Source organism: Mustelus asterias, chromosome 1, assembly GCF_964213995.1.
Source record: "Mustelus asterias chromosome 1, sMusAst1.hap1.1, whole genome shotgun sequence".
Classification (NCBI taxonomy): Eukaryota; Metazoa; Chordata; class Chondrichthyes; order Carcharhiniformes; family Triakidae; genus Mustelus; species Mustelus asterias.
This window is the reverse complement of record NC_135801.1, coordinates 15,138,122-15,156,583: the sequence shown is the minus strand read 5'-3', so window position 1 is coordinate 15,156,583 and position 18,462 is coordinate 15,138,122. Positions and strand designations below refer to the sequence as shown.

Below are 18,462 nucleotides of genomic sequence, written 5' to 3'. Positions count from 1 at the left end.
CACTTGTGCTCTGTCCCTTTCCTCGTCCTCCCTCTCTCCCCTCTCGGTCTCTGTCCCTCTCAGCCTCCTCTCTTTCTCTCTCCCTGCCCTCCAGTCACTTTCCCCTGCTCGTTCCTCTCTTCCTCCTCTCATCTCCGTTCCCCCCCCTCCTCTCCCTCCCCTCCTCCCCCTCGCTTTCCCTCCACTTCCCTTCTCCCAACATTGATGTAAATTTGCGTGTTAAAAAAATTCCCTCCCCTCCCTGTCACTCTCCCCTGCCCATCCCTCTCTTCCCCCTCCCATCTCCCTCTGCTCCTCCCCGCACCCTCCCCTCCATCCCCTCCCCTCCTCTGCCCTCCATCCCCTCCCCCATCCGAACCTCCCTTTCCCTCCTCCCCCCTCTCTCCCAGCAGTGATGTAAATTTCCATATTAAAAAATTAATAGTCATGCATTTTTAAAGAACAAATAACTCAGGGTAAAATAAGACTGAATGGAATGTTAGCGTGTGTAAAATGGAACTGTAACCATGGATACTGCTGAGAGAGTCGCATGCGTGTTCGGTGTGTATGATGATGTATGAGTGACAGAAAACGAGGGTGCTAGGGTTAAACATCAGCTCTGGCGGGCTATTGGACAGTGATGCCAGCATGCCATAATTGTGGAATTTGCCATTACCATAGAAAGGAATCAACAAAAGGAAATGGATGTTGCTGAGGCCAAAAACCCTTGGTTTGAGTTTCCCCACATTGCCACCATCTCAAACCCCACTGAGTGAGCTGCCTGCAAACCCCCCACTCATGCCTCCATCCCAATTACACCCCCCCACTCATACCTCCATTCCAAAAACAACCCCCCACTCACTCCATCCCAAATACCCCCCAATCATACCTCTGACCTAAAAATACATCCCCACTCATACCTCGATCCCAAATACACCCCCACTCAAAGCTCTGTCCCAGATACCACCCCCCCCCCCCAAGTGTGTGCTTGGGGAAGAGGTTAATGTGTATGGGAGGGGTAGGGTAAGTACATACCCTTGGGTGAAGTTGGGTTCCAAATGAAACTGCCCGACATTGAGCCATCCTGCAAGACCTACTGTAAAACCGAAAGATTTATCACAGCATCAGCAAATCTCAACACTGGTATACTCTGATTACAGAATTCAAAAATAGCTATACGAGCTCAGGAACAAGCAGAACAGACCTCAAATAATGCTAGCGTCAGGTAATGGAAAGATGAGGTCTTCAATAAAGTACAAAGAAAATTACAGCATAGGAATAGACCCTTCGGCCCTCCATACTGCCCAACTGAATTAAAACCCCCTATCCCTCTGGGGCCCCTATCCCTCTATTCCCATCCTATTCATGTATTTGTCAAGACGCCTCTTAAAAGTCACTATCGTATCTGCTTCCACTACCTCCCCCGGCAGTGAGTTCCAGGCACCCACCACCCTCTGTGTAAAAAAAAAAAAACTTGCCTTGTACATCTCCTTTAAACCTTGCCCCTCGCATCTTAAACCCATGCCCCTCGTCCACCCTGAGAAAAAGCGTCTGACTATCCACTCTGTCCATGCCTCTCAATCCTGTAGACTTCCATCAGCTCACCCCTCAACCTCCATCATTCCAGTGAGAACAAACCAATTTTCTCCAACCTCTCCTCATAGCCCTATAGTGAAGTTGCACTCTAGCTTCAAGTAACACATTCAGTGAAACCACAGAGAGACATGGGAGGAATGTTGCAATATGCAATGCCCTTGTGCTATAATCACCGAGTCTCGTCTGTGTAACAGTGCCCATGTGCAGTGACCACAAGGCCAATATAGCTAAACTACAGGCATATCACATTATTGTAATGCCAAGATTCTGGTTTGGAAGTTGCTATTTTATCTTGCTGTAGCCAGTGCTTGTGATTCTTTTTAAAGAGGAAGTTTTGGTCCCCTTATTTCAGGGAAGATATTGGGGGGAATTCTCTGGCCATTCATGCCGGCGGGATTCTCCCCACCCCCACACGGGTTTCGCAGCGGCTTGGGGTGACACCAATGGGAAATCCCATTGACAGCGGCGGGACCAGAGATTTCTGCCACCGGCGATCAGCACACCACCTCACCCTGCCGAGAAACACGCGTCTGGGAGGCCCCAGAATTCCCCCCATTATTTCATTGGAGACAGTTCAGAGAAGGTTCACTAGGATGGTCCCCAGTATGGAGGGATTGTCTTATGAGGAAAGGTTAAATAAATTGGGATTCTACTCATTGGAATTTTGAAGAGTGAAAGGTGATCTCATTGAAACATGTAGGATTCTTATGGGGCTTGATAGGTAGATGCTGAGAGGATGTTTCCCCTCATGGGAGGGTCCAGGACCAGAGGGCAGAGTCTCAGAATAAAAGGCACCAGTTTAAGACTGAGATAAGGAGGAATTTCTTCTCTGAGGGTTGTGAGTTTTAGGAACTCCTTGCCACAGAGAGCTTGGGGGCAGAGTCCTTGTGTATATTTAAGGCCGAGATGGATAGATTCTTGATCAGTAAGGGAATCGAGGGTTACGGGGAAATGGCAGGAAAGTGGACGTGAGGAACATCGGATCAGCCATGATCCTATTGAATGATGGAACAGGTTCGAGGGGCCAACTGGCCTACTCCTGCTCCTAATTCTTATGGTCTTATAGTCTTGCGTTTACATTCTCATTCCATCCCTAATGAATATTAAAGTGTCGTTTACAGGTAAACTTGACAGCCAAGAGTAATGAGATAAATGACCTGATACCTTGTATAACATATGTTGGTTGAGTCCAGGGCATTGGAAGAGTAACTGTGCTGCTTTTTGGATTGGAGTTGGATATTTTCTAATTCAGGTGGATAGAGCCTTGATGTAGTGTCTCGGCAAAAAGATGGACCTCTGACCGTGGAATGTTCACTATTCACCTAAATATTGTGCCCTGGTCTCTGCAATGAAACTTGAACCTACAACCTCCAGACTGAGATGCAAGTGTGACCACTGAGCCAGGCTGGTACCTTTCCGCACATGGACATGGCTTTGATAGCAGCAATATTCTGATTTGAATGCTAGTCTTGACATGACTCATTAAACCAGTCTTGGAAGAGGTCTTTATTGGATTGAAGGTGGTAAAGATGGTTATGAGGAGGGAAGACTTCCCATGCCAATCAGATGTAACTGCCAGTTACTTTACAAAGCAACCATACTTTCTTCTTGACTGCAGTTTGTGCATCCTTTTACATTTACTCTTTCATGGGATGTGGGTGTTGCTGACAAGGCCCAGTAAGGGAATCATTTATTGCCCATCCCTAATTGCCCTTGAACTGAATGTGTCGCTCAGCCGTTTCAGAGGGCAGTTCAGAGTCAACCACATTGCTGTGGGTCTGGAGTCACATGTAGGTTGGGTAAGGACGACAGATTTCCTTCCCTAAAGGACATTAGTGAATCAGATGGAATTTAATGACATCGATGGTTATCCTGGTTACTGAGACTGACTTTTTAACCCCAGATTTATTAATTGAATTTAAATTCCACCGGATGCCATGGTGGGATTTGAATCCATGACCCCTGGCTTCCAGGTTGCCAGTCTTGTGATATTACCATAATGCCAATGCCTCCGCAAAGGCCTGAGCAACAAGGAAGCTGGCTGGTGGATTTGGGAAGCAGCATTGAAGAGGGCAGCAAAAGCACTACCAGCAGACAGACATTGACTCCTACAGTAATCATACATTGTGTGGGCAATCAGAGGTTTGGCTATTGATAGAATCATAGAATCATGCCATTCAGTCCATCGAACATGCATCGACCATAATCCCACCCAGGCCTTATCCCTATAACCCCACGTATTTACCCTGCTAATCCCTCTGACACTAAGGGACAATTTAGCATGGCCAAGCCACCTAACCCACACATCTTTGGACTGTGGGAGGAAACTGGAGCACCCGGAGGAAACCCACGCAGACACGGGGAGAACGTGCAAACTCCGCACAAACAGTGACCCAAGCCGGGAATTGAACCCGGGTCCCCGGCGCTGTGAAACAGCAGTGCGAACCACTGTGCTACCGTGCTGCCTGTAAGTAGCAGGAAATAACAAAGAACAAAGAAAATGACAGCACAGGAACAGGCCCTTCGGCCCTCCAAGCCTGCACTGACCAGGCTGCCCGACTTAACTAAAACCCCCTACCCTTCAGGGGACCATATCCCTCTATTCCCATCCTATTCATGTATTTGTCAAGACGCCCCTTAAAAGTCACTACCGTATCTGGTTCCACTACCTCCCCCAGCAACAAGATCCAGGCACCCACTACTCTTTGTGTAAAAAATCTGCCTCGTACATCTCCTTTAAACCTTGCCCCTCGCACCTTAAACCTGTGCCCCCGAGTAATTGACACTTCCACCCTGGGAAAAAGCTTCTGACTATCCACTCTGTCCATGCCTCTCATAATCTTGTAAACTTCTATCAGGTCGCCCCTCAACCTCTGTCATTCCAGTGAGAACAAACCAAGTTTCTCCAACCTCTCCTCATAGCAAATGCCCTCCATACCAGGCAACATCCTGGTAAATCTTTTCTGTACCCTCTCCAAAGCCTCCACATCCTTCTGGTAGTGTGGCGACCAGAATTGAACACTATATTCCAAGTGCCGCCTAACTAAGGTTGTATAAAGCTGCAACATGACTTGCCAATTTTTAAACTCAATGCCCCAGCCAATGAAGGCAAACATGCCGTATGCCTTCTTGACTACCTTCTCCACCTGCGTTGCCACTTTCAGTGACCTGTGTACCTGTACACCCAGATCCCCTTGCCTATCAATACTCTTAAGGGTTCTGCCATTTACTATATATTTCCTATCTGTATTAGACCTTCCAAAATGCATTACCTCACATTTGTCCGGATTAAACTCCATCAGCCATCTCTCTGCCCAAGTCTCCAACTGATCTACATCCTGCTGTATCCTCTGATGGTCCTCATCGCTATCCACAAATCGACCAACCTTTGTGTCGTCCGCAAACTTACTAATCAAACCAGTTACGTTTTCCTCCAAATCATTTTATATATAGCAAAGGTCCCAGCACTGGTTCCTGAGGAACGCCACTTGTCACAGCCCTCCATTCTGAAACGCACCCTTCCACTGCTACCCTCTGGAGAGGGTATGCCGCTACTTTCTGGAAATGGAGAAGAAAGGAATCTCCGGGGTTCACTGTGGATCTCAAGACATTGGCAAGAAACCAGAATGGATTTTGTGACAAACAAAATTTGGGAAGCAATTTTCTTAAATCTTGGTCCATAGAAGATAATTACTAAAGAGAGGGGAACCATAACTGCAGAAGATTTAAAGCTGTAATAAAAAAAAGAGTATAAATTTTGAATAAAAGTCACCCAAAAGGAAAAAGATGAGGACAGCATTTCACTGAGCTTGTTTGAAAATGCCATTTTTGTCCAGTGTGATTGATGTCCTGTGAATAGGCATGTCACAGTGTAATTCTGGCCTCATGAATAGAAGGAATACGTGTTAATGATATTTTAAAAAACTTGCAGCAGAATTTTTCAGGAATGATTTGTATTGCGGAACAGAATTGATGGACGGCTGTGGCTCCCATTGGTTAAGAGACCCGAGAATCTCTTCCTGGCTTGTTGAAATCTAATTTAGGTTTCTACCGGGATTAATAATTATTTTTGCAAGTGATCTTAATTTGGCTTTAAAATTATTAATCTCTCTCCTATTGGGTGGAAATTGCACAGGGATGGGGGTGCTGAGAGGGGGGTGCAATCCAGGCACTTGGGCCACAGGGTACCAGAGAGTCGATAGTTTAAAAAAATGTATTTTTTTTCTCTATCTTGTTAGCAATCACATGGATGTGTATGTGTGTGCGTGCTGTGTGTGTGTGTGTGCGCACATACATGTGTGTGTGTGCGCACATACATGTGTGTGTGTGCGCACATACATGTGTGTGTGTGCGCACATACATGTGTGTGTGTGCGCACATGTGTGTGTGTGCGCACATACATGTGTGTGTGTGTGCGCACATACATGTGTGTGCGTGCGCACATACATGTGTGTGCGTGCGCACATACATGTGTGTGCGTGCGCACATACATGTGTGTGCGTGCGCACATACATGTGTGTGCGTGCGCACATACATGTGTGTGCGTGCGCACATACATGTGTGTGTGTGCGTGCGCACATACATGTGTGTGTGTGCGTGCGCACATACATGTGTGTGTTTGTGTGCGCACATACGGGTGTGTGTGTGATGCTGCAGATGTGGGTGGTAGTTCAGTCGAATGCATGGATAGCCCATGTAACCTGCCTGAAGCATTGCCACAAATTGTTTTGAGTGCATCCTGTAAAATTGGGACTGTCAGGTACACCACAAACTTTACCACAAAGTTCACCATAAGTGGCAAAAGTTGGCTGCAAAGCAAACCAAGCACTAGGTTTTATAGAATCCCTACAGCACAGAAGGAGGCCATTTGGCCCATCGAGTTCCACCTAGGTCCTATCCCCATAATCCGAACCTTTTTACTCTGACACTAAGAGGAAATTTAGCAAGGCCAATCAACCTAACCCGCGCATCTTTGGATTGTGGCAGGAAACCGGAGGAAACCCACGCAGACACGGGGAGAATGTGCAAACTCCACACAGACAGTGACCCGAGGCTGGAATTGAATCTGGGTCCATGGCGCTGTGAGGCAGTGGTGCTAACCACGCTGCCACCGTGCCATTTATTTCTAGAAGGATATCATTGAAAAGTAGGGTTATACTAAACCCATATCAAATTTTGGTGGACGACTTTTGAGACTACTGTGTGCAATTCCAGTTGTCATATTATAAAATGGATATAACATCACTGAGGAGGAGACGATTTACAAGAATGAAACCAGAAATACAAGATGGCGCCAGAGCGTTGTGATTTCTCGCGAGCTGTCCCCAGCATGTTCTCTAATTATTTACTCTCGTTCTATGCATTTAAAACTGCACTCTAACTCTTATAGAGCAATATGAATAGAAGGCTTTGTCTGTATAGTGCACAAGAAACAATACTTTTCACTGTATGTCAGTACATGTGGCAATAATAAATCAAATCAAATATGTTGGCATACGTAAAAAGAAAGAACTGAAAGGTTGGGTCTCTCTTTGGAAAAAGTTGAAGGGTGAGCTAATAGAGGTCTTTAAAATGGTGAAAGGTTTTGATAGAGTGGGTGCAGAAAGAATGTTTCCTTTTGTGGTCGCCAATAGGGAATTCAGGAGAAACTTCTTTATTGAATGAGTGCTGAGAATGTGAAACTTGCCACCACAGGAAGTGGTTGAAGTCAATAATATAGATGTGTTTAAGGGGAGGTTAGATAAGCTTATGAAGGAGAATAAAGTATAGAATCATTAAACCCCTACAGTGCAGAATGAGGCCATTCAGCCCATTGAACCTGCACCGACGACAATCCCACCCAGTCACTAGCCCCATAACCCCACGTATCCTAATAGGAAGGGTCAATTTAGCATAGTCAACCAACCTAACCCGCACATCCTTGGACTGTGGGAGGAAACCAGAGCACCCAGGGGAAACCCACGCTGACGAGGGGAGAACATGCAAACTCCACACAGACAGCTAACCATTGTGCCACCATGCCGCTCACAGTGGTTAGCACTGCTGCGTCATAAGGTGACACTGATAGATATAGATGAGAAAAGATGGAAGGTGGCTTGAGTAGAGCATGAACACTGGCAAGGACTAATTGGGCCAAATAGCCTGTATCTGTACTGTATTTCCTGTATAATCAGTTATACATGCAGAGCAAATTAAATATCTAAACTCTCTCACCTTGAGTGCCAGTGTTTCTCATCTTAACTGTGCAGTTTAGCCAGCATTGTAATCAATCTGGGGCATCCTTGATTGATCTGAAGGTAATAAATGATCTTGCAATGGTATTGATGTTGAATAAATCTATCATAGAACTACCTGACTGAGCTGGTAAACCACCTCCAGCCATTAAATATAGTGGGAAAAGTATATTGCCCACTTTCTACCTTTACATTAGTCAATGTAACCTATTACAATTCATTGTGTGCATGACCTCTGCAAGTTATAGACTATATGTACTAACTTAATGGAAAACATGATGAATTATTGAACTGTAAAGGGAGGTGTCTATGCATTCCCCCCCAATCATCCATCCAGCCCCCCCCCCCCCCCATTTAAGTGCTATTAAACATGATGATAAAAGGAAAATCTTGCCATTAGGAACCACAGCTCTCTTGCATTTCTTTTTATTAATTCGTGGGACATGGGCGTCGCTGGCTAGCCAGTATTTATTGCCCATCCCTAGTTGCCGAGGGCAGTTGAGAGTCGACCACATTGCTGTGGCCCTGGAGTCACATGTAGGCCAGACCAGGTAAGGACAGCGGATTTCCTTCCCTAAAGGGCATTAGTGAACCAGATGGTTTTTTCCGACATTTGACGATGCTTTCATGGTCATCAGTAGATTCTTAATTCCAGATTTTAAAAAAAAATTGAATTCAAATTCCACCATCTGCCTAGGCGGAATTCGAACCGGGGTCCCCAGAATATTAGTTGTTTCTGGATTAATAGTCGAGCGATAATACCACTGGGCCATCGCCTCCCTTACTTTGATTACTTAAAGTTTTCTTTGTTGGCACAGTGATGCCATCCGCTAAGGCAGCTTGGAGGAGTAACTGAACGTGACTGGACAAGAATACTGAAGCATTCTGAGCTATTGACTGTCTCAAACTAATGTTTATTTGCCTTGCCTTGTCAGAAGCAGTGAACCCTCCCTTCCATGGATCATCTTGTCAGGACACTCAGTTCAAAAAAAATTCAAGAAAAAATTGTCAAGTAAAAATCAATTGCCTCTTCAGGCTATTAACATGCTTTGAGACAATTTGATATTCAAAGATGTTCCTGGTGGCCAGATTTGCTGTATGAATTTGTGTCGACATTGCACAACGCAGATTCATTAAATCACCGTATTTAACTCGGATGGATCACTTGCTTCTTCCTCTACTTTAATATCGTCTATCCCATCCCATCTGCATTGGATCTCTCATCAATGTCCTTGTGATCTTTGGTGATCTTCTGATCAGCCTCCAATCCTCCACCCTCCTTAAATTTCAGGTGATCTGTAACTCTACCGTCCACATCCTATTCTGCACCAGGGTCTGCACTGCCCCTCTTAATTTATACTGACTCCCTGTTCCCCAGCACCTCCCGAGTTAAAATTTGCATCGGGATGTGGGCATCACTGGCAAGCCTAGCATTTGTTGCCCATCCCTAATTGCTCTTGAACTGAGTGGCTTACTAGGCTAGGCCAATTCGTTCTAAAGGGCATTTAAAAGTGGATCTGGAATCACATGTAGGCCACATTTCCTTCCATACTTGGTTTAATTTGATTTATTATTGTCACATGTTATAGTATACAGTGAAAAGCATTGTTTCTTGCGCGCTATACAGACTAATCATCCCGTTCATAGAGAAGGAAAGGAGAGAGTGCAGAATGTAGTGTTACAGTCATAGCTAGGGTGTGGAGAAATATTAAATGAGTGCAAGGTAGGTCCATTCAAAACTCTGATGGCAGCAATGGAGGAAGCTGTTTTTGAGTCGGTTGGTACGTGACCGCCAACTTTTGTATCTTTTTCCCTAAAGGACATTAGTGCCCCAGATGGGATTTTATGACAATCGACAATGGCTTCATGGTCATCAGTAGATCATTAGACTTTTAGTTTTAAGTTTTCATTAAAATTAAATTTCACCATCTGCCAGGGTGGGATTTGAACCTGAAACTGCTAGTCCAGTGGCAATGCCACTACACCATGACCTCACCTTGACAACTGGATTCAGCTTTGCACAGTGCTTGCTGCCTGTGCCAAAATTAAAGCAGCGATGAGGTGGCACAAACATATGACTTTTTTTTAAAAAAAGGACCCTCTCTTGAATTCACAGACTGGAGGTTTTAAACAGGTCTGCCTCTTTCTTTTGGGAATTTTATTAATTTCAGAAGGATCATGATCTTGATTTTTGCTTCAGGTTTGGGATCAAAGCACTTTAACGTGTTAGAATGAAATTCTTTCCTGTCACTGTTTAAATGAAGGGAGAGGGTCAAAATTGATCTGACTGTACTAGGAATTGGTACAATAGTGACCTACACCATCTTTTCAGGGTTATCATAGAATCCCTACAGTACAGAAGGAGGCCATTCGGCCCATCGTGGCTATCAAAGGGGAATTGAGAGGAAATGGGCTTGCGAGGCTACGGTGAAAGGGCCTTGGTAGCGGAGCTGATTAAACTGCTCTTGTGAAGAACCAATACGGGCTTGATAAGCCAAACCTATTGTAAACATTCTATGATATGAGGGCACAACCTCAGGATGATGCACCAACCACAATCCCAAGCAGGCCCTATTCCCACGCATTTACCCTGCTAATCCCCCTGACGCTAGGGTCAACTTTAGTAGGGCCAATCAACCTAACCCGCACATCTTTGGACTGTGGGAGGAAACCGGAGCACCCAGAGAAACCCATGCAGACACGGGGGCAATGTGCAAACTCCACACAGACAGTAACCCAGGGCCAGAATTGATTATGGGATTGCTCTTAAAGTAGCATTCTGGATTATTTGTAGCAAGTGTTTTGATTTAGACATCAAATAAGACCATAAGACATAGGAGCAGAATTAGGCCACTCGGCCCATCGAGTCTGCTCCGCCATTCGATCATGGCTGATTTTTTTTCTCATCCCCATTCTCCTGCCTTTTCCCCATAACCCCCGATCCCCTTATCAATCAAGAAACTATCTATCTCTGTCTTAAAGATGCTCAATGACCTGGCCTCCACACCATTCTGCAGCAGAGTCCCACAGATTCACCACGCTCTGGCTGAAGAAATTCCTCCTCATCTCTGTTTTAAAGGATCATCCCATCATCCTGAGGTTGTGCCCTCATATCATAGAATGTTTACAATAGGTTTGGCTTATCAAGCCCGTATTGGTTCTTCACAAGAGCAGTTTAATCAGCTCCGCTACCAAGGCCCTTTCACCGTAGCCTCGCAAGCCCATTTCCTCTCAATTCCCCTTTGATAGCCACGGCTGAATCTGCCTCCACCACACTCGCAGGCAGCATATTCCAGATGGTAATGCTCGTTGGGGATCAATGTATTCATTTTTCTTACAAACATAAGGAAATGACAGACAGAAAAAGATCATTTGCTCCATCAAGCCTGCCCCACACTCTTGCTGCCTGGAGAATTATGATAAGACTTTTCCCACTGCTGTGCACTTCCTTGAGAGAGGCAGAAAAACAAGGACAGTGAGGAGGTTGGGGGAGTATGAAAGAGAAAGATCTCTGGGGAGAAAACCTTGAGACACGTTTTTTTGGAAAAAAGACCTTGATGCACAAAGCCTGTTATTCGATGCACAAGGTTGTTAGACCATAAGACAGTCCGCTTCTCGTTTGTGGGAAGACGGCAGGGAGTTTGAAAGAGGTAGGCAGGATAATCAGTGAGCAGTCCCCCATCACTCAAAAAGGAAAGTGAAGATTAAAATGGACAATAACCATCTTATCTGTGGGACCCACAATGTTGGTTTCAGTAAAATGATTTCTCTGCAATGAGTTTTTTTTATTTGCTGTAACAAAGCAGCTAAAGTATGCTCATAATCACTTCAAGAATGTACCTAAACTATTTTCAGAATGTCAGATAGATGCATGATTTTTACTTGTACCCTGTTTTTTTCTAATTCGAGCTCAATTTAGTTCCCCAAATGTAGTTGATGGACTATTAGAATCTTTTATTAGTTGTATCTCATTGCTTCCCTTTAATGAGCTTGCAGTTCATGGATAGAGGAACAATTGTGTTGCTATTTGGAATATAAATGAACTGCTTGCCTGGCCCCTTGCCATTGGCTCGGACCATTCAGGGGATGGTTTTTGTATGTGTGTGTGTGAGCGACTTGCAACCCCAGTGATCAGTCCAAATCCAAACAGTGTAGAAAATTGCAAGCAAAGGCAGACACACTTCTCTTTTGAAGCTTCCTTGCTGCTGCGGCTGCCTCTCGATCAGATGCTGATTGCTGAGCTTGCGGTTTGAGACTGTCCCTCCTTGATTCCCCTCGCCCGTCGGACCACCGAGAAGGTAGCGAGTGCCTTCAGGGAAATGATCGGTGTGAATAGCGTACAAGGGACCAGCAAGGTCCGGGTGCAGAGTGGCGGGTCAGTCAGGTATCAGCGGGATGAGTTGAGACACCAACCTCGCCGGTCTAAGTCTTTGAAGACCTCCTACTCGTCCGAATTTTCAACTGCCCATCCCTCGTCAGGCAAGGTACTAGAGAGAAAATACAAATCTGATCCCACTAACTGGGAAATGCAGACGGTGAACGGTTTTTACTGAACTGTGATAGGGAGATGATTAGTACATTTTGTCAATGGCATCTTTTCATATCTTTTATCTCTGTTTCTTGACTGTGGAGTGCGTCTGTTATTTATCTCTAAGCTTTCTCCAAAGCAGTAGCATGACAAAACACCGCTCTCTCAGTTTGATTTAATAGCTCCCCTAACTAACTGCCGCATTTAATTCCAGCCAGAAAGATCCTGGAAGACTAATATTTTAAGGGTTCTTATTTTCGGCTCAGTAAAAGGAGCGGCAGCACTCATAATTCACGGTAGAAAAGGAATATGCTATTTCTGTGAAGCACAGGCACTACTACACCTTTTGTTTAGAACATGCATTGTAGAGTAAAGCAGGACATAAAGCAAGGGAGCTGTGACTGGTATAACAAAGAATTGATTTTCATTCATTTGGAAGCTAAATTCCCCCTTAGAAAACCCAACGTTGACTGGAGATTCTGGCTCAGGTAGTTTAGTGTGTGTAAAACAGGCATTTAATTTTTGTGTGTGAATGGCTTACAGTTGGGCAAATTTAATCTTTTTCTGAATAATTCTGTTGGGGGAGGCTTGGACTCTGGCCTGATTCCTTAACCCATTTCGAATGCGTTATTATTAATTACTTAGAATTTGCACCTCTGCCTGGCCCTCACAGACGTGAGCGTGTTACCTGTGCAACAGGATCGGAAAAATATTGTAAAGGGAATTGAGAGTCTAAAGGCAGAATTTTTCTCCTTGACTTTTTAGTCCTGGCCCCGGTTCAGTCCTGGTGTGTAAGTTTATATCGAGGAAAGTTTGCATTCACCTTCATCAGCAAGGAAATCTCTTGACAATTCACCTTCCCGGTGGTTTGGCAGTCTGGTTAACATTTGTCCAACACAAATCGTGTTAGTTCTGCAAGGATGCTGAATGAGCGAGGCACAGTGGAGGGAGGATGGCATGCAGTGTGTCTAATCGACGCAGATATTGAATGTCACAGTGGAAGGAAAGAATTTGCAGGAATAAACCTTTTTACGTCCAGCTGATCTCAAATCCTGGAGACCGGCTCGTTTGCCATCCTTCCTTTTCACTTTTATTTTTGGCCGGGATTCGACTTGTTCCCAAATTGTGCTCCGAATATTGCTGCTTTAAAAGTGTGCAGTTGCCAAGAGCAAATTGTCATGCTTTAGGCAGTTCATGAGTTAAAACTGGTAACAGGTTCATATGAAGTTAGCAAAAATGTTGTGGCTGTAACAGCCTATTACAGTAAGAATCTTTTGTAGCGACTTTCTGAAATTTCTCCAAAAAGTCCTCCATCTCCACAGACAAAATACAAGAACCTTGCAGCAGAGAACAGTAGTTACATTGACAACACGTCCAGGTCTCAAACTATGCTTTTCCCATTTCCTCATTAGCTACAAGCAAAACTTCAAATAAATATTTCTTTTTCATGAAGTGGACTTGAGGAAATACAAGATTTCCACTTTCATTTCTGTGTTTTGAGGCCAAGTATAACTCTGAGATGTTTTAAGAAATGTCGATAAAGAAATTGAGTCTTTGAGATGAATTACAATGGAACAGAGGAAATCCACTTACATTTCAATAACAGTGGGTAGCTGCACATTATCACTTGCACCTACAGCAAATACACCATAGGAGAGCCTTTTTTTTAAAAACCCTTTCCCGCCTAGTATATTAATGTGATCTGTTCAACCCAGTTATTGCCATGATTTAATTGAGTGTGTGTTACAGCACAGTGCAGTAATTGATAGCTTCTCAGACAACAAACAAGCAAATGACTTGGAGCTTCTGTTTACATTGCAGGCACTGTACAATTCAATCAAAAACGAGAAGTTGGAATGGGCAATGTAAGTACTGAAGATATTATTTTCCTGCAGACGTGTCTTCATAGAGTTGGGCATCCTTGCCACCCTTTTTTTTAAAACATGGGATAAATTATGTTTCAACCTCCATGCACCTGGATAACCAGCCCAGTCTCATGATGGGGGAAATAGGGAGATCGGACTTGATTAATATGCTGGTTAGTGCTAAGGCTGGATCTGTAGTTATTCAGCCTGCCTATTTCTTATTTCCTTGCAAGGCAGAGGAATTTTCTGCCGAGCACTGACTTACATCATTGGCCTTTTGTTTTTGCTTTTGCTGAGGGAACAATGATCTGAGGAATGAAGCCTTTTTAGTTTGCGCTGACCCTTGCATCGAGCGTCAGTTGGCGTGTAAACCAAGCAGCACATTCACCCATTAACCTGATGGAGTGCCGACATACCGATTTCGCAGAGCACAGCTCGCTGCACCGGTCTTTTCTCTGGCTTTGAAAGGACTATACAAAAAGAAGTGAATGTTAAGTAGCCTGTCGGTTAAAGTACCAAGTTGGTACCAATTAAGCCGAGCACATTTCACTGAAGACACTGTGCACATGCGGACTGGATTGGAAACCTGCCATGCGCGGACCAATACTTTAACCCTCCAAGCAGTGTCTCACAGCTTCATTTCATTTTGTTCTTCCCCGTTCCTGGAACTTTGGAGAGTGAAGCAAGTATTTGTCATTTTGTCAACATGGTTGGGTTTTTATCATTTGAATGTTAGCTTGTCAGCCTAATGTCTATAGGCTGGAAATCTCCAGTGGACTTTTTTTTTGTGTCAGTTTCCCTCAGTTGGTGCCACCTTTAACTCTGACGCTGGGTCTGTATTGACTTTGCACTGTGTGGCCCCTACTTCCTCCTCATCTACTTGCTGCCTTTGTTTTCTCTCTCTCTCTCTCTCGCACACACACTGGACTTTCTCTCATGTCTGCTCCCATAAGTCCAAGAGGAATAGACTTGACGGTTATGGCAGAAAACAGGATTTGACCCGTAGAATCCCTAAAGTACAGAAGAGACCATTCAGTCTGTTGAATCTACACTGATTCTCTGACTGAGTATCTTACCCAGGCTCTCTTCCCCCATCCTATCCCTGTAACCCCACACATTTCCCATGGCTAGTCCATTTAACCTACACATCTTGGAACACTAAGGAGCAATTTAGAATGGCCAATCCACCTAACCTGCACATCTTTGGACTGTGGGAGGAAACTGGAGCACCTGGAGAAAACCCACGCAGATCTGGGGAGAATGTGCAAACTCCACACAGACAGTGACACTAGGCAGGAATCGAACTCTGGTCCCTGAAGCTGTGAGGCAGCAGTGCTAACCACTGTACCACTGTGACCTTTCACCACCAGATCTGGCCGATCCACCTAAAATGTAACCAGTCCCCGCCCTTGTCTGCCAAAACTCTTCACACTATTCTAGGATTACCCTAGAGTTCAAAGATATCACCCGACTGCTTTTCTTGCTCTCCTGCAGGTAGTCCCCTTAAACCCTTCTCCAGGTCTTCTCCACCCTCGTCTCCGACAATAAGTGTGAGGAGCTCCTGGGCTTAATGTCACTAAGATTGAGACAATCCGATCATCTGCCTCTGCAGTGTCCCTCCTTTCACTGAACCCACTCGGCTAAGCTTCCTCTATGGCTCCCCCAGCCCTAGCTCTGAACTTGAATCTTCCTCTAATTTCTCTCCTCCTCTGTTTCTTGCCCCCTCCAAGCTCTTCTTACCCATGACACCCACCTCCTGCTCTCAACTTCATTCCAACTCATTTTCCGACCACCCAACCGAGCTGCTTGTCTCCCACATTAGCTGACGTTGTTAATGGTTCTCTCTCCTCAGGTACTGTCCCACTCTCCTCCAAATCTGCTGTCATCTCCCCTCTCAAATACAAAATGCAAGTTTTGGTCCCTGCATCCTTACCCATCTCCAACCTACCTTTCAACTCCTAGGTTTTTGAGCATGCTGTTGCCTCCAAAATTTGTGCTCATCTTTCTCATGTTCGATTCCCAGCTTGGGTCACTGTCTGTGTGGAGTTTGCATGTTCTCCCCAGGTCTGCATGGGTTTCCTCCGGGTGCTCCGGTTTCCTCCCACAGTCCGAAAAATGTGCTCATCGGGTGCAGTGGCCATGCTAAATTCTCCCTCAGTGTACCCGAACAGACGCCGGAGGGGATTTTCACAGTAACGTCATTGCAGTGTTAATGTAAGCCTACTTGTGACAAATAAATAACTTTGTTTGTAATCCTCTAATCAGGTTTCTGCTCCCGTACTGAAGTGGTTCCTATAAAAGTCATAAATGGCATCTTACGTGACTATCAAAGCTTGTCTGTCCTTTCTCACAGATCTGTCTGTGATCTTTGATGTGCTTTATCGCACGATCCTCCTCCAATTGCTCTCCACCATCTTCCAGCTAATTGTACTCTTTCCAATCTTATCGACCGAATTATAGCCAGAGAATCCATTTTCTTTCCATTCCCATCACGTTACCTCTGCTGTTCTTCAAGGATCCATCATTGGAGCCTTCCTAAATCGCACCTACATGCTCCTCAAGTGATATCACCTGGAAACATCATGTCAAACACAACAATTCACATGTCTGCTGATGGAACAGCGCTCCAGCTCACCACCACCTCATTACTGTCTCTAAATTGCCCGATTAGGTGTCTCATTTGCTGTGCAAAATGAACAAAAATTTCCTCCAACTAAATTTCAGAAGGACTGAAGCTCCGGTTTTCATTCTCGTCACAAACTCCGCTGCTTTGCCGCCAGCTCCATCCATCTCCATGGTAACCATCTGAGGCTGAAACGGGGCCGTTCATAATCTCGGTGTCATGTTTGACTTTGATATGAGTTTCTAACCCCAAATACATACCAAGACCACTATTCCCACCTCCACTGTATCACCTGACTCCTCCCCTTTATCTGCTTTTGTTACCTCTAGACTAATCCGGTGTGTTCCTGGCCGACCTTCCACACTCTACCCTTCGTAAACTTGACATTGTCCAAACTCTGCTGCCCATGACTTGCCTCGCGTCAAGCCCTGCTCACCTTTGTGCTTACTCATCTAAATTGATGTCCGGTTCAGCAAGGCCTCAATTTTAACATTCTCGTCTCTGTTCTCGTGGCCTTTCCCCCTCCCTATTTCCCCAACCTCTCCCAGCTTCACAAGCTTCTGAGGTATCTGGGATTGTTCTCCCTGGAAAGACGGAGGCTGAGGGGCAACCTGATAGAGGTTTATTAAATTATGAGGGGCATAGATAAGGTGAACAGTTGGAAGCTTTGTCCCAGGGCAGACATGACAATTACAAGGGGGCACAAGTTCAAGGTAAGGGGGGGAAACGTTCAGTGAAAATGTGCGGGAGAAGTGTTTTACGCAGAGGGTGGTGGGGGCCTGGAATGCACTGCCAAGTGAGGTGGTTGAGGCAGATGCATTAGCAACATTTAGGATTTATCTGGTATGGCACATTAACAGGCAGGGTATAGAGGGATACAGGCGGTTGATCTAAATAGGACAACATGATCGGCACATGGGCCGAAGAGCCTGTCCCTGTGCTGTACTGTTCTTTGTTCTTTGTATCTGCAGTCTTCCAGTTTGATACTGTTGACCATCCCTGATTTTAATCGCTCTGCCAGTGGGGACTGTGCCATCAGCTGCCCAGGCCATACGTTCTCAAATTCACTCCTTAAAACTCCTGGCATCCATACGTTGCTTTCTTCTTTGAAAGATAGAATGTGGGAGGCCAGCCAGGAATACATCAGTCTCATCAAATCTAGAGGCAACAGAGGCATTGTGGGGAGTTCCAGTACCTGTCCCGCTAAGCTGGGGAGGAGTCAGGTGATGGATTGGAGATGGCAATAGGTGGTCTCTGGTGCGGATGTGGGGTGAGAAGCTCATATTGGACTCCTAACACCAGGGTTGTAAATGGTCTGTTGCAGCCTGGGAGAGGGGTGGAGTTAGTGGCAAAAGGGCAGTTTGTAGTGAGGAATGAAAACAGAAATGGCTTCAGGCTTTACAAGTCTAGATTTAGATAAGGCCCCAATGGAAGTAACATCCCAAATACAATGTGTAGCAAGCGCAGAGTGCTAAGACTGAGCTTGAGCATACAACTTGCTGACTCTAGGGTTACCAAACATCTGGTGTACGGAGGAAAGCTGATACTTGAACCATTCTATCCGATCCATCAATGAGGCTGCTTGCTTCCACACCAACATTGCCCACCTCTTCCTTTTACTCAGCCACTCCACCACCC

The 18,462-nt window shown here is 45.2% G+C and overlaps 1 protein-coding gene across 8 annotated transcripts in view; it reads left to right on the top strand.

Moving 5' to 3' along the window:
- The window catches only part of psd3l (pleckstrin and Sec7 domain containing 3, like), a 343,652-nt gene that overhangs the window by 253,579 nt on the left and 71,611 nt on the right, over positions 1 to 18,462 (top strand). For all 8 annotated transcript variants that reach the window (XM_078209687.1, XM_078209678.1, XM_078209697.1 and 5 more), the window contains one exon: positions 14,158 to 14,201. In XM_078209687.1, coding sequence (XP_078065813.1) covers positions 14,158 to 14,201 — 44 coding nt within the window. The remainder of the gene's footprint in view (positions 1 to 14,157; positions 14,202 to 18,462) is intronic.